At 47.6% G+C, this 25,716-nt stretch overlaps 1 protein-coding gene across 1 annotated transcript in view; it reads right to left on the bottom strand.

Annotated features, from left to right (window-relative positions):
• Positions 1–427: 427 nt before the first annotated feature.
• The window catches only part of CASZ1 (castor zinc finger 1), a 274,039-nt gene continuing 248,750 nt past the window's right edge, over positions 428–25,716 (bottom strand). Inside the window, exons 9-22 of the mRNA XM_058039162.1 lie at positions 24,778–24,942; positions 22,150–22,322; positions 20,573–21,441; positions 18,912–19,053; positions 17,699–17,762; positions 14,857–15,017; positions 11,775–11,897; positions 10,923–11,258; positions 10,064–10,262; positions 9,368–9,539; positions 7,695–7,843; positions 6,691–6,925; positions 4,995–5,288; positions 428–1,785 (exon numbers count right to left, since the gene is read on the bottom strand). Of these exons, the coding sequence (XP_057895145.1) occupies positions 536–1,785; positions 4,995–5,288; positions 6,691–6,925; positions 7,695–7,843; positions 9,368–9,539; positions 10,064–10,262; positions 10,923–11,258; positions 11,775–11,897; positions 14,857–15,017; positions 17,699–17,762; positions 18,912–19,053; positions 20,573–21,441; positions 22,150–22,322; positions 24,778–24,942 (4,332 nt within the window). The 3' untranslated portion in view covers positions 428–535. The remainder of the gene's footprint in view (positions 1,786–4,994; positions 5,289–6,690; positions 6,926–7,694; positions 7,844–9,367; positions 9,540–10,063; positions 10,263–10,922; positions 11,259–11,774; positions 11,898–14,856; positions 15,018–17,698; positions 17,763–18,911; positions 19,054–20,572; positions 21,442–22,149; positions 22,323–24,777; positions 24,943–25,716) is intronic.

The following is a 25,716-nucleotide window of genomic DNA, read 5'->3' as shown; positions in this document are numbered from 1 at the left end:
TTATATATGTGTGTGTGTGTACGTTATATAGAGAGACACACACACAAATATATATTTCTAAAATTCATTACCTCTTGTTCCCACCCACCCCCCTCCAAGAAGTGGAGATTATTATTATTATCGTACAACTGAAAACATGGAAAAATAAAACCCAGAAAGAAAATTGGGGGGATAGAGCCCCACCCATAAAAAAGGGTCCCCAGATGGGCACAGGCCCCACGCACCGTGCAGGGAGCAAGGAAAGTAGTGGGTACCCTCAGGGTTCGTGTCCATATAAAGGGTATTTTTTTTGCTGCATCCTGCCCCCTTGTTCCAGGATCTGTAGAATGGAGTGATGCAGCACCAGTCCTGCTGCCAACTGATCTCTTCTGGGGCCTGGGGAGGAGCAGGGGTTTCCTTCCTTCCTCTCTCTCATCTGTGGCACGGAGTTCGTTTTTCATTTGCCATCCCCATCTTTGTTCTTGCCTTATACGGGGTCCTCTCAGTAAATCTGTGTAAGGGAAAAACCAAACCACTGCCGCTGCTGTCTCTAGGATTAGGGAGAAGCCGCTGGAGCAACGGTGGAGGCTGAGGCAGCAGCCGGGGCTGGAGCAGGGGCAGGAGCTGGGGCTGGAGTGAGGGCTGGCTCGCCCTGAGGCCTGGAAGCATCGCCATGGTCTGTGGAAGAAGCACCCTCCTCTGGCTCTCCGTCTTCTTTAGCGGCCAGGCCCTCAGGGTCCGGCAGCGATTCTTCAGAATCCGTGTTCAGGTCTTCCTCCTCCTCATCCTCCTCATCGTCATCGTCGTCATCCTCCTCTTCATCATCCTCCTCCTCTTCATTCATCTCCTCCTCATCGTCCTCCTCATCCTCTTGGGAGGAGTCGTCCTCGTCCTCCCCGTCCCCGGCGCCCGGAGCCGCTGCGCTCCTCTCGGGGGCCGCGGCCCTGCTGGGGGACGGGCCCTCGGCGGGCTCTGCCTGCTTCTTGCTGAGGTCCAGCGAGTCGTTGAGGCCCACGCCGGCCGCGTTCTGCAGGAAGAACAGCGAGCTGTTGTTGTCGGTGCTGAGGTTGAGCGAACTGTCCAGGTTGATGGAAGAGTTCTGGATATCGTACTCGAGAGTGGAGTGGGCGAGGCCCTCGGGGCCGGGAGAGATGGCAGGCAGCTCCCCTCGCTCCTGCTTCTCGTGTTTGCGCTTGTGAGAGTCCATCTGAGACATGCCCACCACCGTGTGCTTGCAGCCGGGGTAGGTGCAGTGGAAGTGGGAGCATTTGAGTTTGTACTTGCAGTCAGGCACCTCGCAGTCCACGCTGGAGCTGAACTGGCAGAAGCCGGCGGCGCTGATCACGTCCTGCTTGCCGTGGTGCTTGCGGTGCGCCGTCACCTTGGTGCTGTCGGTGCAGCGGAAGCCGCAGCGCAGACAGTGGAAGTGTGTGCTATTGCCAGAGAACTGACAGTCTGGGAAGTTACAGCTCAGTGAAGACTTGAAGCGTTTGAAATCATCCAATACTAGGTTGTCAACACGGTCGTGGTGCTGGGCGTGCTTGTACATGTGGGTACGGCCGCAGAACTTGTAGCCACAGTTCTCCCGTGTGCAGTGGTAGTGGGTAACCTTGAGAGAGAACTGGCAGCTCGAGTCCTTGCAGTCCTCGTAGAGGTCATAGCGCCGGAAGCCCTCCAGCATCATCCCTTCGTCCAGCATCTTGCGTGAGGACGCGGTCTTGCGGCGCTTGCCAAACGGGGACATGTCCTCAATAATCCAGAAACGCTTCTTGGCCCCCGAGGCAGTTGGCATAGTGATGGTGTTCCCTGAGGAGAGAAAGCGCAGGGCGGTGTTGCTGACAGCCAGGTCTCTGCGTCTCCCAGCCGTCCTGGCAAGCTCAGTGTTTGCCAAGACACAATGCTGCAAATGTTCCCACCCCAGCTCGTCCCTCGAGCTCCCAGCGAGCCTCAGCTCCAGGACTCGGGTAGCTGATGCCTGCTGGACATCACTTCCTCAGTTTTCAGCACATCCTGCCCTGTCTCTGATTGCTGCTCTGGCAAACCTGATCTTGTACACATGTTAACTGCTGCTTCTCTGGTTTGCTACTTTCACAGTTTCTCTTGCTGCTTAACCTTATCTCTAGTCCCGCTTTCCTCAAATCAGAACAGGGAGGAGCTAGCTCGTTCCAGTCCAAGGACTGAGGTGTGTCACTGTAGTTCACTGGGGTGGTAAAAAGAGCTGCAGTGCTAAAAGCTTGTACGTGTGCACTGTTTTCCCCTACCCAGGCTCTTGTGATACTCTACAATTGCCAAGGACAGGCAGGAAGTGAAGGAAGATCCCATGCGTGATGAAAACTGCAGCGGGGGGGGTGTGGAAATTTATAGAAACAGGATGGACTTTGGCCAGGAGACTGCAACATCCCTCACTGTAATGAGCCCACATATTACAATGAGTGCACTTAGAAAGACAGATGGACAGATGTTCAATGGGGCTAATTCTCATCATCACTAGCCAGTGGACTCTGAGAGAAAATACCAGCTCTGCAACATTCCCTTGGGTCTCAAAAATTCCACTATGCCCCTAGTATAAATAAAGATCCCTCATCTATCTTCCCCTTTGATTCACAGGGCCAGCATAACTGGCTAGTGCTCACGTCCCCCAGGATCACACTGACATCAAAGACACGACCTCAATTTATCTATTAACTTTTTTCTTCTCTGCTGGCTGTTTCCAGAATCAACCCACAACCTCCAGTATCAACATGCAGCACAGACAAGGTTGGAGGCAAGAATTTCTCACCAGGTGCAGAACTGTGAGTGTAATTAGAAATTATAGCTTGCAACCAACACATACTTCTTTTTTTTTTTTTACTCTCTCCCTGCTGAAACTGCCATCTTTTTAAATGAAGCCCAGTTTGTGACACACAGGGCAGGGGGCCTGAGAACCTAGAGCAGTTTCCATCCTGGTCTGGGGGGCTGAAGGGACAGTCAATTGTGTGGCATTGCTTCCTCTTGGGCAGGTGCACAGAATTACAGGTGACAACTCCTCGGTGACCCCCTTCAAGAGAGGGTGGTGACACTGGAGGAAAGCTCCCACACTCCCAATGGAGGGGTGCCAGGAACCTCCTCTCCCACATGGCTGGGCCCTACAGTTTGTGGGATAAAGAACAAAAGGTTTTTCCACCCCATTTGTGACTGGCTCTCGTGCTCAGACTCAGGACAGCAGCTCAGGGCGTCCATGGTGAGACCACCTGAGTGACACAGTGCAAACTGCACGCTGAGGCTGATTTCACCAGCTACCACTGAAACAATCACTTTCTGTCACTGGAGATTTGAAATTGGCAGGCTCTTAACTACAGAATCTGTGACCAATTTGCTCTCTGCTCCCCCCTAAACATCTGGCATTGAAAATCCAGTTCTCCACTTCCAGCCAACTCATGTAAGTGCAGTGGTGCCTAGACAAGTCGCTGCTGTCCAGATTAACTCTGTTTAATAAAATTACAGCCAAACCATCAAGTTCCTTGCAATAATTAATTAATGCTCATATTGTCTGTCTTTGGATGGGAATATGGGATAACCCATCTTAAAGAAAAGACTCTGGATGGGAAATAAATAGAATTTAAATTTTACCTGTTTAAAACTCTGTAGCTACACAGCTTTTAAAATACTTCAAACGGATGTGCTTAAAACTTTAATTGAAAACCAATTCTGTTTTCTCATCCAGGTAAAGTTTTGGAGTAAGGGCATAATGAAGAGAGATGACACCTTGGTGCACTCTCCTCTTTTGCCCAAGTTCAGTCCCTGCCCCCTGTGAAAGGCTACAAGCCTCCATGGATGTGATCCCCACCAAATCTCAGTGGTAAATGTTTTCCATAAGGTTATGTCTTTAACCACTAATAATGTCAGCATTCACCAAACTATACCAAGGTAAAAACAAAATACACTTAAAAATGTTTGATTAGAGGAAGCACAGCACAAGGTTAAAAATGTTTCAGGCTGCATGCAGTTCAGTTAAAAAAGAAGCAAAGACAGAGTTTCTTGTGAATTTTGTTAATTGGCACACACTCATCTGGACAAGGCAGGGATCCTTCTCCTGCCAGGTCTCTTGAGAAAAACCTATGAACTGGAGTTGGAAACCTGGGAAGTTGGTCCTCCAGCCACAATCCCAACCTTCGACCTTGGATTTACACATTACTGAAACTGGCAGGAAGAATGACTGGGACATTTGAAGGCTGCCAGAAGCCTCATAAGTGTGAACTTTAGGCACAAAGATGTCCTTAATTAACTAGAAAAGAGCTAGGAGTTGAGAAAAGAAGCCAAAAATGAGACACACCCTAAAAGCCATTCCCAGATGGAATGAGAATACCCAGCCTGAGACATCTCTGATCTTAGTCACACATGGGAATCATGGCAGCCTAAATCTGAAATCTATCTGTATTTTCTGCAGCTGATTAGAGCCTTGATAAATAACGAGTGTGAGAAACAGCTCAGCCTGTCTGATGCTGTCGTCCTGTGACACTGCCTGTACTTCACTCCTCATCCTGGCAAGGCACCCCTGAACTTGGTGGCGTTTGCAAGATCAGCTGAAGCACAGGACCTGAATCAGACATTCACCTGTGCAGCACACCAGGGCAGGCACTGGCTTGGGTGGCCTGGAAGATCTAACCAGGATCTAAGTCCCATTAATGCCACACGAGCAGAAGTTTGCTCTGCGGCCACTTTGAGGTTACCAAGACACTGACAATGCACGTTAACTGTGGGTTTTGTTAGGTTTTTCTCATAGTTAGGAACTGGTGGCAATTGCTCTCAGTCATTCATTCAAACGCCCGTGAATGGTTTGCTGTGGTTTGCTTCCCCTTGGTTACTGTGTCAGCAAGGAAAAGGAGCAGGCAGGGACGGGCCCTGGGTAACACCTGCCAGGGCACAGAGTGACCTCTGCTGCTCTGCCCACCCAAAGGCACAGGGCAAAACCGTGGGCAGGGTGAGAGGGGACAGAGCTGGGCACGGGACACGGAGAGAAAGCAAACAAGTGTTACCTGCTGCATCCTGCACTAAGGGAACGTCACTTTTTACTGGAGTTGGAGTGGCAACGATGGGCGAGAACCCAGCGGTGCTGGCGGCAGGCATGACAATGCCTCTGCTGGCTCCCAGCGTGGCACTGAGCAGGGAGTACGAGAGACACGAGGGGGAGAACAGGTAGGGCAGGGTGGGCAGGGGAGACCTAAGCAGGGCTTGTGAGAAAGATGGAGGCAGAGATGGTGGTGGAGGCTGTGCTGCAGTGTGGGTGGCATCATCGGCAGCGGCAGGAGCGGTAGAAGGAGCCAGGCAGCCTGGAGAATGTGGAGAGAAAAAAAAAAAAGCAGGAAAAAAAAAAAAAAAAAAAGGAAAAAAAGGAAAAGAAAGGAAAAAACGATAAAACAGAACCAAACAAAAAACCCCAAAAAAATCAAGAAACAAAAGAACTGAAATGAGAACCCAAGAGCAGAAGCAATACGATGGAAATGGAAAATACATTCACAAATGTATGAAACAGAACTGCAGCAGAGAAGAAACAGAAGGTGAGGAATTGACAGCACCAGGAAGAGGAGAGTTGTCTCTGCAGGAGGTAAGGTGCCTTTATGGCATGGGGGAAGAGACACAGGCTTTCAGGCAGGAATTCTGGATTCATTTGGTCATTCTGCTCCTTGCTCATCTGTAGGGCTGCTGCCTGCTTCAGTTCCCAGCTGTAAGGGTGCTCTGGCACCTGGGGCAGGTGGAGCTGCTCCCTGCCTGGAGAGCAGTGGGGGCATTTCCTACACCTGGGCCACAACTGGCACAGAAGAGTGTGCCAGGAGCCAGTGCCCCACAGAACCCTCTGGAGGTGCCATAATGTCGTGGGGCCAGAGCCACGACCCAGCAGTGCTCCTACAACCTGACTGCTGTGGTGGCCTTTAACTGGGGGGGGGAAGAAAACTAGGAAAATGTGTATGGAATTAAAGCAAACTGAGGCAGCCTATGCAGAATATCCCACTAAACCCTGGGAAGGTACAGCTGAGAGACCCCTGGTCATCACTCTGTGATGGCAGAATTCCTACCAGGTATCTGACTCCTGGTGAGTTGAGCCTGTAATGCAGGGCAGGGGGAGATGATCTGCATGATCCTGGCAAACAGGGCAGGAACTTGCTTTCCAAAAGAGGGGATGAAGGGGGACTGCTCTGTGCAACTGCACAAAGTGGAACAAGAGTTCTTGGGTGAGGAAGGGAGCTCAGGGAGCTGCTTTTAGATGTGGCTTTCTGAAGATGTGATAGGTTTTATCCCCTGTGTATGTCAATCTGCTGTTGTACTTCACCAGTACAATAAATGCCTGACTTTGGATGCTGCTTGAGGAAATACAAAGAGGTACCAGAGAAAATTCCAAGTACAGAAGGGGCCCACAGCTCTTTTTTCTGTTATTTTTTTTCTTTTTTTTTTTAAAGTCAACTAGTAAAATATACCCAACTCCAAGACCCAGGATAAAAACCTCTCTTAATGGGAGGACAAAGGTATAGTGCTATGCTCCTGGATACTTGAGGTGTATATTTTGATGGACCTCTTCTCTCAGGTGCTGGAGAGAGCTGGGTTAGTGTGAGGCACTACTCAAGTTGGCACAGTGTGTATTTTAAGGTGCAACTGTCCCTTGGCCTCTTTTGATGAGTTTATCTGCCAGGAGAGCAGGCAGCTGGGGATCCCTTTCACACACAGCCTCTCCCTTACCTGCTGAAGTGCTCTCATTGCCCACGGGGGTGCTGGAGCAGCTGCGGTCCATGTTGGACGACTCAGAGGAGATGCCCCCAGGGCTGCAGCCAGTGTAATCCATGTACTCTTCTGTTTCAGTGTCCATCATGCTGGGGGGTCCCTGAAAGGAAGCTGGGGTTCCTGATGAGGCTGGGCTGGGTGCCATGCTGCCAACCTGGGGGAGATTTTCATTTCTTGGAGTGTGGCCAATAACCTGCAGCAGGAAAACAGGTCGGGGACTTTCACACCAAAAGCAAGACACCAGGACCAAACCCATCTGTCTGCACGTTTATCTCCCTCTGCCACAGCTCGTGGGGCATGGCTGGCACGTGCTCGTGATGGAACCCGTGGCACTGGGGCCAGAGCAGGGCTCCTCCTGGAGCTCAGAGCATTGAAGCTGGCACAGGCACCCTGGTATGTGAATTGTGCTGCACTGGGGAGCTGCGAGTGTTAATCTTGGCACCAGCATCCTGGTGTGTGGCTTCTGATGTGTTCCCAAAGAGGAGGTGTTAATGTTGGCATTGCCCCCTCACCCTGGGGGTCCTGCTGCAGTCAGATGCTGGAACCATGCCTGAGCTCAGTGCTGAGCCCCTCTGTCTTAGTAAAGCAGCAATTGCATCACTCTGCTACTTCCTGAGAGAGGAGAGGGAATGCCCCACTAAATTCACATCAATAAGGGAAGAGAAATGTCAAGATTGGTATTTCTCCCATCCTAGGTAAATTCTTTATATGTAACAGAAAATATCTGCTTTAACCAGCACATTCAATTCCTCCATATCCTAAGCACGTTAATTTTAATGAGCCAACTGTATATATTGAAAGAGCTGGGAGAGAGTGCAAGTTGTAAATATGAGTATTTCAGTGTTATCCTTCTCAATATTTTTCTGCAAAATTCACAAGGAAAAACTGTTTGCACTAAGCAATGCTTTGCAATCAATGCTTATCATCTTTACTCATCTACAGCTTCAACAACGAGGCGTTACCTGAGTAGGAACACGATCAAAGTTCTTCCCCAGCATCCTCCTCATGTGCTTCCTGGCATGGGATGTCATTTGGTGCTTGAGCAGGAAGGAGAACTGGCAGCCCTCTCGGATGCAGTGGAAGTGGCTGTTCACCTGGTTGTATTTGCAGCCTGCAGACACAAAACCCACATTTATGTTGCACAGGAAGGTTCTGAGAGGGAGCAGCACCGGCGGGAAGATGATTGGAAAGAACATAATCAGTGGCCATGGGTTATTCAGGAACAGTCTTGAATGAAAAAAACCAAACTCACAATCTACTGCCTGCTGAGCAACTGCAAGAGAGGATTACAGTGTACAGAGATCTAAGAGCTCAGCCTACTCCCATCCCTCTTTGTGCCATTATAAAGGAAGGAACATTGCCATTACATCTGGTAGTGCCTAATGCTCTTCAGTCTTAGCTAGTGCCTTTTCTTTTACAACAAGAACAAAACCAGGACATTTAGCTGTATCACAGAAACTGCAATCAAAATACATGCTCATAATTAGATTAGAAATGAAAAGTTCTTTTTTTTCCCCCCTCTAACTGTGCTCTCAGAACACCAGCCTCATATCAACTCTAGCTCTGGACAGTGTGTGTGCTCTGGTTAGACAGGAACGAGCCAGAAGTGTTTATTGCCACTCCAAAGCTGTTGTGCAATAGGGGCAGCTACTGAACAGCAGCAATTCCTCTGGGCTCTGGCACAGAGCACTCCACACGTTCTGCTCCTCGTGGCCACAGCCACGCGTGCCAGGCCAGCACAAACCATGGAGGGACAATCCCAAACAGCCACACTGCAGAGCTGAGAAACAGTGGCTTGTCATAGCTCCAACACAGCTACATCAGTGATCAGGATCTGCTGTTTGCCATCCTCCCTTGCCATATGCACAGAGGTAGAGACCTACATACAGACAGGCTCACTTTTTTACTCATCTATCTACAGCCATCCGCCTTTATTTATATATGTATGTTTCACCTCTCTCTCCCCAGTCATGCACACTTACACAATTCTACACACAGAAACATACATTGAAAATATCTATCATGTTTCTTCAGAAACATTCACAGCCCTTAAAACAGGCCAGTGCTTTCTGCACCTGCTGTCTATAAATGCACAACATAAACCCCAGGGATGTACACACGCAGAAATGAGTCCACATGTTGGTAAAACCATACACACCTACACCATCCCACCAAGCCACCTCTGTCTATGCAGGCAAACTCAGGGTGCTGGCTAAATGTGTGTCCACTGCACAGCAGGGCCAGCCCACAAATGCACATGGTGCTGGGTGCAGGTACCCCACGCACCCCATCCCTCCCAAACCAAACGCTGCTGACACGTGCAGAGTGCCAAACAGAAAACACACACAAAAAGGCTTTGACAATTAGATAAAAAGAAGAAAAAAGAGGAAGCTTTATGTCCAGACAAATTCGTATATACAATTCTGTATAGTACAGTCTCTATTCATTTAGCTTGAGTCTATTTGTGAAAACATCCTTCAACCAGACAGACCAAGAACTGCTTTATGTTTTGTTGCCTTTCTTGTTTAGTGATTTAATGACCAAATACCTCTTAAGCATAACGTGCAGGTTCTGACTTACGACCTCCTTGGCCTGGACGTGGGACACACCACACGAGAAACTGAGCAAAACTCACCTAGTCTGCCACATTCTTCCCGCTTGGTGAAATACTTGAAGCCGTTGGCTGCCCTCCTCTCTGCCTTCTCGTGCTTTTTCACGTGCCAGGGCAGCTTGGTGGTGATGTTGGTGACGAAGAAGCAGCCGGGGCGCAGGCAGTGGTAATGGCCTCGCATGCGGAACTCACAGTGCTGCAGGGAGCACACAGCAATGGGGCTTCAGGCAGCTCCAAACAAATGCACTCCCAACTGCCTGCTGCTAATGCTGACCCTTCTGATGTGGCACAGGGGCCTGCACTGATACTCCAAATCCCATCTTATCTTCCACAACCTGCCCTGCACCTTGTTCTCTTTCGAGTCTTTTTACATTGCTGTCGTGTACTCTGTAATACACTATTCTCTGTTGAGATATCTCAAAGCTTACTCATGGCTTTCCCTGGATTCACCACAGATCTTTATTCTATTTCACCTTATGTCTCTCAGATTATTCTCATTCCCTTGTCCACTTCACCCAAGTCAAAAATACACAAAAGCATCATGATTTCCCATTAAAACCCAAATGTTTTTCCAGACCACATAATTATGACTTCCATGGTTCTGTAGTAACGCCAAGAAAGCCACACACAGCCTCACTTGCTGCTGGAGAGTCAGTCTACCTGATCCTTCATCTCCTGCTCCCCAGTCCTGCCAGAACACTGCTCTGGAATGGCTCTTACCTGGTTTGGACAGAGACACTGCAGGGAGTAGTAAGCAAACTGGTCTCGCACATTCACCAGGTTATTGTTGGGGTTGATGTGGTCCAGGCAGTGGGATTCTGCTTTGCCAGAGGTTTTGCACACATACTTGCAGTTCCCAAAGAGACAGTGGAAGTGGAATTTGTTGGCGTACTTGCAGTCTGTTGCCAAGCAGGGATCACTGGAACACATCCAAAACACAATCATCACCTTCACTCATTTCACACATTTGTTTCTTTGCCAAGATTTAATTCAAGGGGAGCCCAGCTGAAGCCTCTGTTCCAAACATGGCCCACAGATTTCCCATAGCTACCTTCCTCTTCAGGGAAATTGAGGCTGGCAACACTACTACAATTCCTACAATTCCACTTTTCCAATTTAAAGTTCAAAGGAAACACAACTCTTGAGCGTGGCCACTGCAGGATGCCAGGGCTCCCCTGATCTGACAAGACCAGCACTGCCCCTCTCTCAGCTAATGGGTTTGGTACCTTCCACCCCCACTCAGGGCACGAAATTCTGGCCCAATAACCCTTTATTGTCAAACATTCTGCAAAGACACCTCTAATTCTGCACAGCTCTCACAAGGGACAAAACAGGCATCAGTGATAAATAGATCACCGAGTTTATTTGTCTTCTAAACTCATGCTTAAAATTGTTCTCAGATGCACCCAAAAACCTTAAAGTATTTCCTAGACTTCACAGAAATAATTTTTCTGTGAAGCCAAGCCCAGAGTACTTTCTGGGCAGGTTTCTCAGTGGGTGAGCTGAAGTCTGGTATTGCAGCTCTGAGGAAAGGTTGGCTGGGGAGGACAGAAGGAAGCAAATGGTAGCTCAAACTTACTTCTCCTGGAACTGAAGAAATCCAGGTTTGACCTGAGGCTTGGCATTCTCCAGGGAAGTCGTTGCCAAGGGTGAAGCTGCCAGGTTAGGCACTGATGCTGGGATCTGAGGCATCTGGGGTATGGTTGAAGCCAGCTGTTTCCAAGCAAGTAGTGTGGGAGCAGAGGGCATAGCAGCTGGATTGGGAGGGGGCACCTCAAGGGCAGGAGCACTGGCCATGGTGGCAGAAGCAGCAGATGGTGATGAAGGGGCCAGTGAAGCTTTATTCTCTGTAGCAGTTGAGAAGGGAGACTCAGAGTTGCTTTTCACAGTTCCACCTTCAGTTCGGAAGTGAAAACTGCAAAACACGACACCAATTCAGACATAAATCCTTGACCATTTCATGTAATTTGATTAAACACCAACAAGAATGTGGCAGGAACCTGTAAACAAATTGGTGTGGATAAGTCCTAAAAGGGGCTCTGCAGGCTTTGAAGTAAGATTTAGGCCCATCCTAAAATCATCAATGAAGAGAAGGGGAATCATTAGGATGGGTGGAGACAGGTGCCAAACCTTAAAATTAGAGAAATTCCAGAATCACTGCAGCCACTGAGAATAGCTGTGGGGCAGCTTCCCAGGGCTGCTGGGAGAAGCCAGACATTTCCTGCTCACAGGGAAGCATCCAACAGGAGAGACCAACCATGCTAGCAGATCTGTGTTAAAATCTGCAACAAGCCCTGCAGACTCAGGCAAGTGAACGGCCACACTCATGGAAGCCTTACTCATTCTTTACTGGGACATTCCATTGCCTCACAAGGCACCTGGGGTGCTCCTGAACTGCAGGGCTTTCCCTGCCCCCTGCTCTCCCACTCACTTGGCGTGCTTGATGGCTCCATCCAGGGTGCTGAAGAGGGCTCCACATTCCTCCACCACGCAGTGGAAATGCACCTTGTGCAGGAAGTCACACTGGGCATCACAGAAATCCTTGGTACCAAACCTGGCCAAAACAGACAAGCAGACATCTCAGGAAAGGCCCCAGGAGAGAAGTGGAGTTGGAACAGGCATTATTTCTGTATTTACAACTCTATTAGCATTCCCACAAACAACAGTAATTCTAGATCCAGAATCCACCCCTGGATAGGAGGGCATCTCTCAGATGGGAGAGATGAAGCATCCTCTAAGCAGCAATTACAGAAATACTGCACAGCACCATCCCTGATGTACAGAACAACAACTCTGCCATGCAAAGCCCAGAGCAAAACCCACCACGTTATCCAAGATGTGTCTTGTGCTATCTTGGAGCAAATGGCCAAGAGGGCAAAACCAGCTCAGCGTGGTGTCGCTGCTCACCCACTGCTGAGATTCTCTGGACTTTGGAAGTGCAGCACAAATACCTGTGATTTCAGGAAACTCCAGAATCACAGGGAATCAAGAAAACAAGCAAGAAACACTGGCAGGAAGGATTTGAAACTTAACAAGGGAATGTTGCATAATTAAGGTACAACAAACTACAGTTGCTCTGATGAGCAGGAAAGCAAGAAACAAACAGCAGCCTGTATGGTCCCAGGAGGGACCTCTCACCAAAGGGAGGGTAAAGGAAAAAGAAAAAACTTGTACTGGAGAAGGAAGGTTTGTGGATGTACAATGTGTGCTGTCAGTTATGGCTTGCAGGGAGAAAAGGAAGGAAAGTAATTGTGGGGTAAGAGGGAAGAAAGCACGTTATTGCAGACTAAAGGGGCTGTTTCATCAGAGACAAGAATGCTGAGCCTAGAGAGAAGGCCTCCCACAAAAAGGGAGGTGATGAGTCAAAAATGGCTGCATTATAAAATTTGCTTTGGATGAGGAAACTAAAGACAAAGCAAAGCATTTGGGATGTAGTGAAGACCTTCTAGAAGAGCAGATAAAGGGACTCATTCGAAAAATACAAATCAGTCAGTCTGGATGATGTATGTCCTGAAGTGCAATGGAAATTAACTCCCAAACTGATTACATTACCATTTGCTGGTTTTTAAGCCATAGAGAAGTGGGAGGTACTACATAAGTGAAAAAAAAAAAAGAAATTAAACAGTCAAGGTACTGGTTCTTTGAGGGGAAAAAGAAAAGACAAGTCATCTTTGGCAATTATCATACCTCTGGCCTTAACTTCTCCTTCCAGTAAAGTAATGGAACAAATATTAAGAGGGAGGAGAAAATCATTAAACATCTAGAGGATAAAGGAACCATGAGCAATAAACAGCATCAGGATTATAAAGAATAAATCTTGCCAGACAAATTTAATTGCTTTTTTTGATAGAATTACAAAATTAGTGGATGAAGGGATGCAATATATTTGGATTTTAGTAAAGCATTTGATTCAGTCTTGCATATGCTTAGAATTAATTCCAATTGGCCTGGATGTAATGCCACCTCATGGCTTGAAACTGGCTGAGGGACCATAAACAAAGGCTGATGACAACCAGCACCACACTGAGCTGGGAGGAGGAGGCATTGTGTGAGAGCTGAGAGGAGGACTTGGGTTAGTCTGAGTTTATTTAACATCTTAATTAGTAATCTAGGAGTAAATAGCATGTTTATGAAATTCACAAAGATACTAAACTGGGAGGAGGTGGCAAGAACAGTGCAAGAGGAGGAAAAGAGCACAGAGAGGTTCAGCAAGACAAGGGGGAGCATTCAGAACAGGAGAATTGTGTTTGGAAACACACAACAAATACACCTGGGTGTGGGCATGTTTTATACACTGGGGACTCACTAAACAACTTTGAAAGCAATTCTGTGTCACAGAGGATGATAAACGTGGTACTAGACATTATTCTGTGTAGATACAAACAAATTCTGAGCTGCCTGTTGGGGGGCAGGAGGCTTGTTCTGTGGGGAGGGGGACAATTCTGCCCCATCCAGGGAACAACAGCAGAGCAACAGGACCCACAAGCACAAGGGACTAATCCAGAGTCAGATTAAAGGAGGCAAGCAGGCCTGGTTAAATGGAATGCTGAAAGTTTGGGGCTGTCTGAAGGGGCTGAACTCCAGCTGCAGAGAGGGATGATCTGCTGTGGTTCAAGGGGATACAAACAGCTGCAACCAAACTAGGAGAAGTGGAATTCAGGCAGCATACCATGGGAAAGGTTGTGACACTGAAACTTACTTGGTGGTAAGAGACAAGCAAATAGCCACACTGCCTGGCACCATTACAACCAGACCAGACAAATGCAAATGCACTGCCAGGAAGGACCTGACACCAGCCAGGGGCTGATGGACCAGAAGATTTTCTAGTGCTCCCCATTAAAGCCTTTGATTACAAAGTGTGCATTGGCATTTGTAAGTGACTCTGTGTCAGAGCACAAACCTCTGTGTCTGCCTGGGTGTATCTGTGTGCCCTCAGAGCACGTGTCTGTCTGGGCGTGGATGTGCATGTGTCTGTGTGTGGGTGAGCTTTGTACCTGCTCCATTTTCTTTCTGAGTCTCCTTTCCTACAATAAAAGCAGCAGAAATCATTCCAGCTCCCATACTCTTTTCCTTATTCCCATGCCTCTACATCCCCAAACCTGTTTAGTTTCAGGTGAAATGCCCCAGGAAGCATGCCAAGGCACCAGTGGCCTGTGTGCAGTAAGTGGCCATGGTCTCACACAGGTGCAGTGCCAAGGGCACAGCTACACTGGGCTTGCACTGCAGGGTCATAAGGAGGAGCCTAAGGTGAAGTCCAGGACAGCAGAACTACACGAAGATCTGTGCTTGTATCTGGTTCTCAACACCCCTTTGCAAAATAATTCTATGTGGACAGATATTTCTTATCAGACATTAACACCCAGTGCAGGTAGGTACCACCAAGGGCTAAATGTGCTCTGGGTGATCAGTGTCTGACAGAATCAGGCCCTTAAACTCAACAGAACTCTGTTCAGGGTGAGCCAGTGAGTCAGACAGTGCAAAGGAAGCATTTCCCCTCTCCCCTGCTCTCTTACCGGCGCAGGTACATCTTCCATGGCTCAGAGAGCTTCTCCTGGACAAGAGCCTTCACTGCCTTGCCCAGGTACTGGCTTGGCTCCCCAGCCCCAGCCTGGCTGCCTTCGCCTTCTGTCTTAATGTTCAGCAGGTTGCCAAGGCTGGCACTGGTCTTGGACATCTGGAACAAGAGCACAGACACTGCATCAAACCCAGCACACAGACACAGCCACCCTCAGCGCTGTCCCACAGAGAGCAGAGTCTTCAAAGACTGAAAAAGATGACAAAAAGTCAGTGCAGGCTGCTTCAATGCATCAGCAAAAGTCAGTAACACCTCACTCTTCTGCCTCTTCCACCCACCCATCATGAAGCACTCAGGTGCCTGTTGAATATTTATTCATGGATCTCTTAAAGTAATGAAGCATCATGTCTATTTTATCCACGAGGAAACGGAGGTGAAGAGAGACATCCCCTAGCTGACTATGGAAAAGGTGTGTGGGCTTCAACAGTAACAGCCCTGGGTAGCTCCTACAAATTGCTGGTGGCAGAACTGGTAAACTCTAGTTTATTCAGTCATCTTATCCCAGCCACAAGGATGTCTCCTTTAAAGTGACCACCACGTATGTGTGAGGGGTAGAAGGATGAAAATCTCATTCAACTGGGGAAAAATTCTGTCCCAAGTCCCTGGAAAATTCTTACTAACTTCAATAATAAAATTGTGTCACTCTTCTGTGCTAAATGGACACATCCTCCATGAAGCAGGACTTGGTCTCACAATCTGCATTGTGTGAAAGGCTTCAAATAGAATCTACACAGAGAAGGTTTAGAGGTCCTGGTGTAAAATGTACAGGACAGAAAAATAAAGTTACTCAAGCCTGCTTAGAGGGAAAATTTTCTTTCAGAATAAATGCATGATTCCCAGACTCACTCTTTCTCTGTTGTGCTCTCAATTACCTCCAGTAACAACAGTGAATTTCACAGCCTGAATAAAATGCAGGATTGGGCTCAGTACTTGCACTGGAAACTCCACCCACTTGAGGGTCTCGAAGCCCTTTATAAATATCAGTTAATTAAGCCTGACAACCCCCTAAATAAACTGCAATAGGCTTCAGGAATCCTGGTTATTTGAGGCTCTCTTAATGCCCCCTGAAGGTAAAGCCCCTGCTGCTGTGTGGAGACTGCAACTCTTTATGGCTGGAGTCAGAAATTCAGGTCGTGTGTTTCCACTGGTAATTCCATTTCTGTAAAGTTTTTTTTTCTGTTCTTTTTTTCCTGGAGAAACAATGAAGGATTCCCCCATGCACAGAAATTGTGTGCAGCCACAGGAAGAAGCAGGTGTGATGTCTTCCTGAGCAAACTAAGCTTGATTCTGCAGTCTTTAGTCTTGGAATTGGTTCCATCAGTCACACACACAGTGGGTTCTGCTCTTTGCTGGTTTATCTCACTGGTTAATCCGGTCCTTTAACCTGACTCCTAGTTTGCACCTGTGCCACATTTGCTTTGCACAACTTTATGAACCTTATGTCAGACTGCACACAAAGAAATGCTTTATTCTAAACATATACTTTTATCACATATTATCCTGGAGATTTTCAAGTGAAGTCTCCATTGAAAGAGAATTTCCCTGATCTGGGACCTTCAGAACGACTCATGACCCCAGAGAGCAGAGCTACTAAACACATTTGCTCACTAAAGAAAGACCTGCATATTTGGAAATACTAAAGGGACAACACAAAAAAACAAATAAGAAATTAGGTTTAAAAGGGAAAATCGAAATCCCGGTGTAACAGAAAGTCAATGGAGGAGAAAAGTGACATAAGGATAAATGCAGAAATTAAACAACACAGAGAAAAACAGTGATAAGAAAGAAAGGAGGTGGGAGATTACCAGGCAAAGTCACTTTGCCCTCTCTTGAGGGTTATATGGCCTTGATGCATGTAACACCCAGAGCCAAGGGGATGGCAACAGTAATGCCTATAAAACCTATCACATAGCAAAATATTAAAGCATGGCTCAAAGGGTGCCCTGATCTCTACAGCAGTTGTATACAGCCACAAAATTAATCTTGGTACAGTAGAATTTATCATGTGAAAGAGAAATATACATTTGAGATGATGTATAATTTAACAAAAAAGTAAGGAAAAAGAAACTGTGCATCATCTAAAATAAATATTCTAGGACATAGTAAAGGGGACTCTGTTAGACATCATTACTCACACCAGAAAGACAGAAATTGATGATTTTGGTTCAAAACTTCTAATTTTTTCTTCTCTTTCAAAAAAATAGATTATTCTCTCCCTCCCCAAATGAAGGAGGGAGAGCAAATAAACAAAATTATTTTATTTTAAGTAAATAAACAAAATTAATAACTATAAAATAGAAGTGAGATAGAAGTTGCCAGGTTCTGAAAACAAAAACAAACAAAAAACCAAACCCAACCCAAACCAAAAAACTAAACCCCCCCCACAAGAAAAGAAAAGAAAAGAAAAGAAAAGAAAAGAAAAGAAAAGAAAAGAAAAGAAAAGAAAAGAAAAGAAAAGAAAAGAAAAGAAAAGAAAAGAAAAGAAAAGAAAAGAAAGAAAAGCTTTTGGAGCTCTCCTCTGTCTAGAAAGGATGGGGAAAAAAAAAGGTGTCAGAGGCGGCAATATATTTCTTCAGCCAGTTCATTAAATTAATTCGTAAGCAGTGGCTCTGAAATTATACCCGATGAAAAATGGTCTCAAAATTTAAATGGTACAAACTCATCTTATTAGAGGCAAAACATTAAAAAACAAACGCATCTCTCCCCCCCCCTTCCCCGCTATCGCAGCTTTAATTTCTCTTGGTGGGGGGAATGAAAGGCGTTTGATGGATGGCTCTTACCTTATTCATAAGCGAGGATAAAAGAGATGAATTTGCTGAGACTGTGTGGCCATTTGATTCATTACTGAAACACACAAACCAACAGGGTTTAGTTAAGATGTGCGCAGGGACTGGGAGCGCTCAGATTAATCCTTCTCCCTTCAGGCTGCCTCACTCCTCACCTGCTACATCCAGGGGGAAGGAATGATGCCAGCCCTCCCCTGGGCAGGCCAAACTCGCCTGCTTGGGACAGCCAAGAGGGACAGAAAGAGGATCTGAGGTCTGCAGAATTTAGATCTTTCAACTGCTCAATGGCCCGGACCTCTTCCCCTGGTGTCCACTCCATCACACTTCATTTGTTACCTCATTTCCTCCCCCAGGTTTTACCCCTTCATCCCATTAGAATTTTCAGAATATCACAAAAATACCACAAAAGCAGGGGGGATGCTGACAAAGGCTCACGCTGCCAGGGACAGGGATCCCCTGGGCAGTAAGGAAGGCAAGGCACAATCCTGTTCTGAATGGCAGCCTCAGGATCTCTGCAGTTGGCTCCAAGTGCTGGACTGCCAAAGGGAGGCTTGTTTAAATAAGGTATGGACAGGAATGGATACAAAGGTCAAAGTGGAGCTCACTTATCCCCAGGATCAGTTCCTCTGCTCTTTTTCCACACAGCACAATCCCCAAACACTCCTGTTCTCAGCAGAGATGCCGGGCAAGTGGGACACATGCTTTGAGACAGGTGTGTTCACACCTGCACAACCATCACCATAAGTGTAGAGCAGCCCACGCCAGACCCAGAGCAGAGTGAGCCTGACACCCAGCTGTTTTGTGAGCCCAGATTCTCTGGAATGTGCTTTCCTTAGCCCTGATTCAACAGACTACAGCAGTGCAAGTGCTGCTGATAAGAGTGTGCTGAGGTGTGGCAGTGGTGCAGTTTCAGTCAGCAATGGACAAGAGCACTAAGTGAAAACAGCTCTGCCAGTGGTTTGATTTTCAGAAGGGAGCAGAAGAAGTGCAGCTCCTGTTGAAGAGTCAGCAGGTGCTTGTGAGCCCAAAAACCCACCTGGAGAATGGGGAGCAGAGTGAGCCTGCCTCCAGTTTTGGGGTGGGCAACTCAACCACTGTGAAGCTGCCTTTCACCAACATGCTGTGCCCTCCCAATTTACAGGTATGGGAACTTCCCAAAGCCTGGTGTGGGAAGTGCTGAGTGTTCCTGGCTGCCCACTGCTCTCACCCGTGGTCCTTGACACTCAGGTCCAAGCTGTGCTCCTGCAAGGGGTCCTGACTGGTGGCAGGTGTGGGTCCCATGGCCTCCGCAGGCTCCTGCTTCACCTGGACTGGATTGAACCGTCCGGGAGGTGCTGGCTGTCCATTACCTGCTCAAGAAACACAGTGAAAGTAAGTGCAAAAAAATAAATTAAAAACATAGGTCTAAAATGAGGTTACAATAGCAAATAATTTAAGTTAAATCACTGGCATCAGTGCCTAAGTGGAAAAAGCAAAGAAAAAGTGTTTGGGGGGAGGGAAGTACTGGGATTGCTGGTCAGCGTTTATTGCCAAGTTGACATGATGGGTTCTGACGTCCACTCCAGCGTGGAAATTCTTCAAGTGATAATTATTGCAAAATTATGTCAAAGTTGTCCAGGCTACGGGCCCTTTAAAGGAGAAGGGCGGAAGGAGCGTGGGGGAGACCTGATTCTCTGCACAAACTGTCATAACTAATTTGCGGGGCTGCCTCTTAAGCGTTTATTAAAGACTCTGTTAATGCTGAGGCAATGTGGCAGCTTTCGACTGCTAGTCAAGCCCCCTTGCTCGTCCCCAGCCCCAGCGTTGCCGTAGCGACAGCGCCGGGCCGGCAGCGCGCCTGCCCACAGGAGCATGGGCCCCGCCGGGACGATCCAAGGTGACAGCGCCGGCTCCGGCCTCCTGCCGCCGCCAAACGGGGACCGCTCCTTCGGCGGGAGCAGGCTCAGCGCCGAGCCCGTCAGACAAGAACTCAAATTAACGGAGGAGAGGGAAAAAGGAGAGAGGGTGGGAGGGGAATGGACAAAAGAGAACAAATTGGAGCGAAAAAATTAGGGAAAACGGCAAAGAAAAAAGGAGGGAAAAAAAGTTGCTGACAGAAACATGTCTGCAGAGGTTTTTTCCACAATCCCCAAGTGACTAAAATATTAATTTACCCTCCGGCAGTACAGCTGACGGCGAGCTGCTTCTCAGACAGCGAGTAGCATTTTATTAAAAAATAAAGGAAAATAGTTCCCTCAATGACCTTTCTCTGCTTTAGGAAACAATTTTTCAAACAATAATTTTAAAAGTATGTGAAGGTTCTCCTCCCTCTTTAATCAGATCACTTCCTTGTACTCCCCCGTTCCTCCTGGGAAGCCGGGGCCATCGGCAGCGCTGCCAGGGCCGGGCTGGCTCAGCACAGAACAGCCCCCAGATGAGGAAACAACTGGCCAGGGGCTACAGGATCATCAATACTGGGCCTAGATAAAGCTTGACACAGGCTCAGCAGAGCCTGCAAGTACTGGCTGAGGTATTTTTTCTTAATTTCTAATTTCAATGGAGTGCCTCTCTCTTTCCAGCCTGTAGCCAATTACACATGGCAACGCTATTCAGCTCTGGTAAGAGCTTACTCCTTTAATGGGCAGAAACGCTTCTTGCCTCTCTTCTGGCCATGTGGGCATAGCCAGGCTCCACAGGAAACCTTGGCATGACTGCCTTCCTCAAGGGTTAATCAGACACAACCAAATTCATTCTCCCATTTATTTTCTTTTCCTATCCCCTTCCCAAATGCAGTCCCATGGACAACTGGGTGGCTTCTCATTCACTCTCCTCCAAGTCACCAGGCACTGCTCTGCCTCCACCACTGTCACAAATGATCAGGTAACTCACCTGCTTCAAGTGCCACAGAGGGCTTGAGTGCAGCTGCTGCCAGCCTGGCCATCATGGGAGAGATTAATCCCTTACTAGCAGAGATCCTTTCCATTATAGAGGCTGCTGGAGCAGGCGAAGAAGTAGCCACTGGCTCACCAGATGCTGAAACTGCCTGGGATGAGGAATCTGTAGGAGCAGATGATGCTGGGTTGGTGCCAGAAGAACCAGCAGTCATCAGATTAGCCGAGCTGGCAGGAAGTGGTGTAGAGACCCGACTGGGGATGATGGGGAAGAAGGATCCAGCTGTTCCAGGAAGTGCCGAGTTGGAGAGCGCCAGGGCCAAGGGAATATTGCTAGGAAGAGCCTGGGAAAGCAGGCCAGAGATCTTTGTGGCTGGTGTCATGCTGTTGGCAGACTTGGCGGCCTGTGAGGAAGCAAGCTCAGCCGCAGAGGAGGGCGCAGCTGGGACGATGAGAGACACGGAAGACTGCTGACTGGTCGGGGAGGCACTCAGGCTGGAGTTCTTGGAGCTCATGGCAGAGAAGTCGATGAGGTCATCGTTGCTGGACTCCTCTTGCTCGTTGTCCTTGGAGCCCAGGAGCGAGGCAGGCAGGCCCAGCACTCCTGAGCTGCGGATGTGCCGGCGCTCGTGTTTGCGCTTATGGGAAGTCATCTGGCTGGTGGAGGTGAAGGTGAAACCACAGCCTGCCCTTATGCAGTGGAAGTGGTTGGTGGCCTTGCTGTAGACGCAGCCCTCATACTTGCATTCCTCGTACTTGTAGAACTTCTTGAAGCCGTCCTTGGCGTAGGCATCATCTTTGATGTGGTAGCTCTTGTGCTTCTCAATGTCACACTTGTTCTTGAAGGTGAATGTACACCCAGGTCTCCTGCAAGGGCATCGAGGAGAGGGTGGTTGGCCATGATGGCAGAGCTGCTGTGTCCCACCTCCCTCTAGGACAAGGACTGGGGCTGTAATGAGACAACTGCCCCAGCTGCACAGGGGCTGAGGGGCTTAACCTGGGACACCCAGGCCAGCAGATTTGCTGCCATGTGGGAGAGGTGGGAAGATCACTCCGCTCTGAGGAACTGCCACAGGAACATGGGAATACAGGCACCCTCCACTAAAAGTTCCAACAAAATAGCAGGTAAAGGGGACTAAGGTACAAACTTGTGCTTTCCTACTCTTCCTGAAAACCTAAAAAATCAGTAGAAGAGCAGTTGTGTACAGAAGGCTAAGTCTGGCCCCAAAGGGGATGAGCTGGCTGGAGAGAACCCTACCACAGAAGTGCCATTAGCAGTGCATTAATGGCCCACGGTTGCACTCTGAAGAGGTCTCTTTCCCAAATTATTCTAGGCTCTGTTTTCTAGTGGGTATCCTCTCCTCAGATCATACTCCTGCCCTCAGAGTGGTGTGTGGCACAATCCTGGAATTCATATCTACTCTGGTATATGAGTTCTCCCAGAAGCAATACTGAGAAGGTCACAGCGGGGCAAATCAAGTCCCCGTGCATACTTGGGGAATTATGACTTGGCAGAGGGAGGCAAACAGAGCACAGGGCTGTGAGGCAGGACTCCTGCCCTCCCTGCTGTCTCACCTGCAGTGGAAGTGAGTGGTTTTCTGCCCGTAGAACTGGCATTCCACGGTGCCGCAGTCCTCCGTGGCACGGAACCGCTGGAAGCCGTCGTTGATGAGCTGCGTGTTCTTCTTGTGGAAGTTCTCGTGGGTCATCACATCAGAGGTGCTTGTGTAGACCTTGTTACAACCCACCTAGCCCGGGCCCAAAGAGGAGTCATCAGCACAGCGGTTTAACAGCCTGACATTATTACCAGCAGCAATAAATACATGGGTAGCACACGCACATTTAATAGTTCCATTTGTGTGCTTCTCCTAGGGGTATTAAGTCATCACTTTAATTCCCAATCTAAAGACTGATAGAGCATAGAGCAATTGTGAAAAAAAAAAAAAGAAAAACAAACAGAAACCAACTCTCTGGGCAGGAACCAGTAAGAAAAAAAGGGAGGACTGGAGGGATAAAAGACCAGCTCCAGATAAGCATGCCTGCTTGGGGAAGCAGTTAGTAGGGTTCTGCTCTTAAAGAGAACAGAACACTAACAGATGCTGCTGCTTTTTGTTATCTTGGAGTGACACAGAACAAAGTAGGATTTCATCTATTTGGGGAATACAAAATTGAGTGGGAAAAAGTTATTTACTTCTTTAGTCCTTCTGGGAGGTAAGGCATGCTGGTGCAACATGAGGCCAACCAGTCTTTTGATCTTGTAATAAACGGTTTCATTCTAGCAAATCTTAAACCCCATGTTCAGCTGATTTTAGCAAACTGGTGACTTTTTTTCCCTGTCACTGTTCAGGACTCCCACCTCAATAATTTTAAACTTTTGCAGTGAATGAGAATGCTGTGATGAGGACGGAATGCTGAAAACCTGCTTTCCTCTGGGTAAAGCGGGGCAACTTTGCCATATTGAGTAAAAACCCACTGGAATCTGAAAATGTCCTCAGCCCTGCTGAGGGAGGATTTTTTTCCGTTTCTTCTAGCACAACATGTGCCAATGCCTGCACCATCTCAGAAATGAAGAGAAGGAAAACACCACCCCTTAGTTCAGCCCAGGTTGATTCAAACAGGCAATAACAAAACCCATGACAAATACCCGGAGAAAAAAATAAAAAGGATCTCCAGCTATTTCCAATATAAAAGAGCCTCTCTCTCTCCACACTGACACCTTGAAAAAAGACAGGCCCTGCATGGCATTAAAAAAAAGAATTAAACAAAAGCGTCCTTAGGAATAATTTGCAATGCAGCTCTTGGTGCGAAAGCCTAAAAAAATGTCAGTTTATATAAACAACTAACTGAATTTTATCCACACCAATTATGGACATAAAGAAAAAAACCCCATGTGATGGATGGCACAAATTCTGCCATTTAAGCAGTATTTTCTTTAATTGGGAGTTTATATTCTGACACCTTTCCTGTAAGGCACTGCTTACATGGGCATGACTTTACAGGAAGACAGTGGGCACAGGATGGAATTAGCCATATATAGCTGTGTAAGCGAGGGTCTCTATTTGAACTCGGAGTGCCTCAAGGCTGTGAAACACTCCTCATGCTCTGAAAAAAAGAAATCAAGCAAATCCCACCCTGCTCAACTGAAGAAACTAAATAACCAATATTATGGAAGTGCTAACAGAAAAAGTCCTCAGGAGAAAGACACATGAAATTCCCAATTTATCAAATGCTGCAAGCACATGCTTCAACCAGTCCCTATTCAGGACAGAACTTGAGTGCATGCCTAACATTTGAATATGTGCTTAAGCCCCATTGACTTCAGAAAGCTTCAAGTTAAACATATGCTGAAGTCTATCCCAGCAAAGCATTTAAGCATGTGATTAAGGCCTTGTGACTTTAACTGGGGTCTTAAACTGCTGGGACAGGTCAGGAAGTGAGCCTGACTTTTCAGACCAGAAAATCTGTGACCAAGGGTTGGCTGATCACTCTGCTTGTAACTGCACATTTTCAGGGCAATGGTTTAGGCCACAATTCTACTAAAACAAGTACATGTCAAACCATTGAACCTGAGCAATGATCAGGGTAAGACCCAAACAATGTGGTGTGTTCTTGTCTAAAGCAGTGAAGGTATCCCAGCTACATCTGTGCAGCAGCTCCAGCTCTGGCTCCACTGCTGCTGAACCCTGGAACACAGCTCTCAGCCTACACCACACATGAATGCCACTGGCAAAGGACATGGAGAACCAGGGGTGTTAAGTGCAGATATGTGACATTAAGGTTTAATTACTTTAGAAATTGATTATGGAGGAAATTAACCCAGTGCTAAAGGGCAGATGTGCCACAAGAAAGTCTGGTTTCAAGGGAGGGACAGATCAGATTTGAGTAGAGACAGTGCAGTGGCATTAAAGAAGTTCCTGAGTCTCAGAGAATGGGACTTGCTTCAATAAATCCAAGACTTTGAGAAAACCTTGAGACCTGCTTTGGACAAGGCTTTTAAAAACTGAGAATGGGGCTTCCCTTTGCCACCCCCAGTGCTCGTCACGAGAGCAGCGAGGACAGGGCATGGACTTGTCAGCGAGGCTCCTGAGTCAGACGGGCTCTGAACGTCCCCCCTGTGCCTCAGCACAGCCCCGTGCTGTCTGACAGAGAGCACTGGAGCTGCCAGGAGCCCCAGGAGCCCCAGGAGCCTGTGGGGGCTCTCACCTGCATGCAGTGGTAGTGAGTGCTCTTGCCGTTGAGGTGGCAGCCGTGGTAGTAGACGCTGCAGTCGTCCAGGGGGCTGAAGCGCATGAAGCCGTGCTGCAGGGAGTTATCCCGCTTCTTGTGCATGTTGTAATGCCGAATCACGTCCTGCTTACTGGTGAACCTCTGCAGAGACACAGACACAGATGTGAGACACGCATGGTGCCAGCGGGTGAGCGATCCCGGGGCAGGGTGGGTGTCTTTTGCTGTTGGTAATAAACTTATGGGACCAGGAGTTGAAAGCTTGGCAGTATCCACCCCAAGAGAATCGGATTAAAGAGGAGCTGTGTGCGTGCATCTTCTTGGTAAAGGGAAAGTAAATATACAAGTTCTAGAGTAAACATGGCATTGGGGTGATGCCCAGAATCTGCTCCTTGCAGCTTTAAGATTGCAGGTCTTCTAACATAATTTTAGCTGCTACTATCTCAAGAAGTGCTATAGTTAGAAAGCAAACCAGTGAACTGAACAGCCTACAAGCAACTAAGCCAAGCTTCCAAGTCGCTCACTGTAGTGGTTAGCAAGACACTGGCTGCCACATTCATGCTGGACTAGAAATCGGGAAAAACCCCTTGATCTTTTACACTGTCCTCCCATTCTAAGTCTCTTGTGTCCCCTAGAACGTAGGATAGTTTTATCAGGAAAACAGGGACAAAAGACTTTCTTCAAGTCACAGTAAAAGATGCTTTTCTACAGAAAAACAGAGCTCAGAGCTAAATCTGTATGACCAGAATATCCTCTTCAATCTCTCTCTTCTTGAAGCAATGAAGGGGTACCCCATTGTCAGAGCAGGCTAAGTGCCTTTAAAATGAAGCTTTTTATTTCTATTTCCCACAGACATCAATATTTACCACTGAAGGTGAGAAAGTAAATCTGATTTTTTTAAAAGAAATCAATATCCAT

The sequence above is a fragment of the Melospiza georgiana genome, chromosome 22 (assembly GCF_028018845.1).
Source record: "Melospiza georgiana isolate bMelGeo1 chromosome 22, bMelGeo1.pri, whole genome shotgun sequence".
Taxonomy (NCBI): Eukaryota; Metazoa; Chordata; class Aves; order Passeriformes; family Passerellidae; genus Melospiza; species Melospiza georgiana.
The sequence above is the reverse complement of the archived record's forward strand: the minus strand, read 5'-3'. Positions and strand labels throughout refer to the sequence as shown.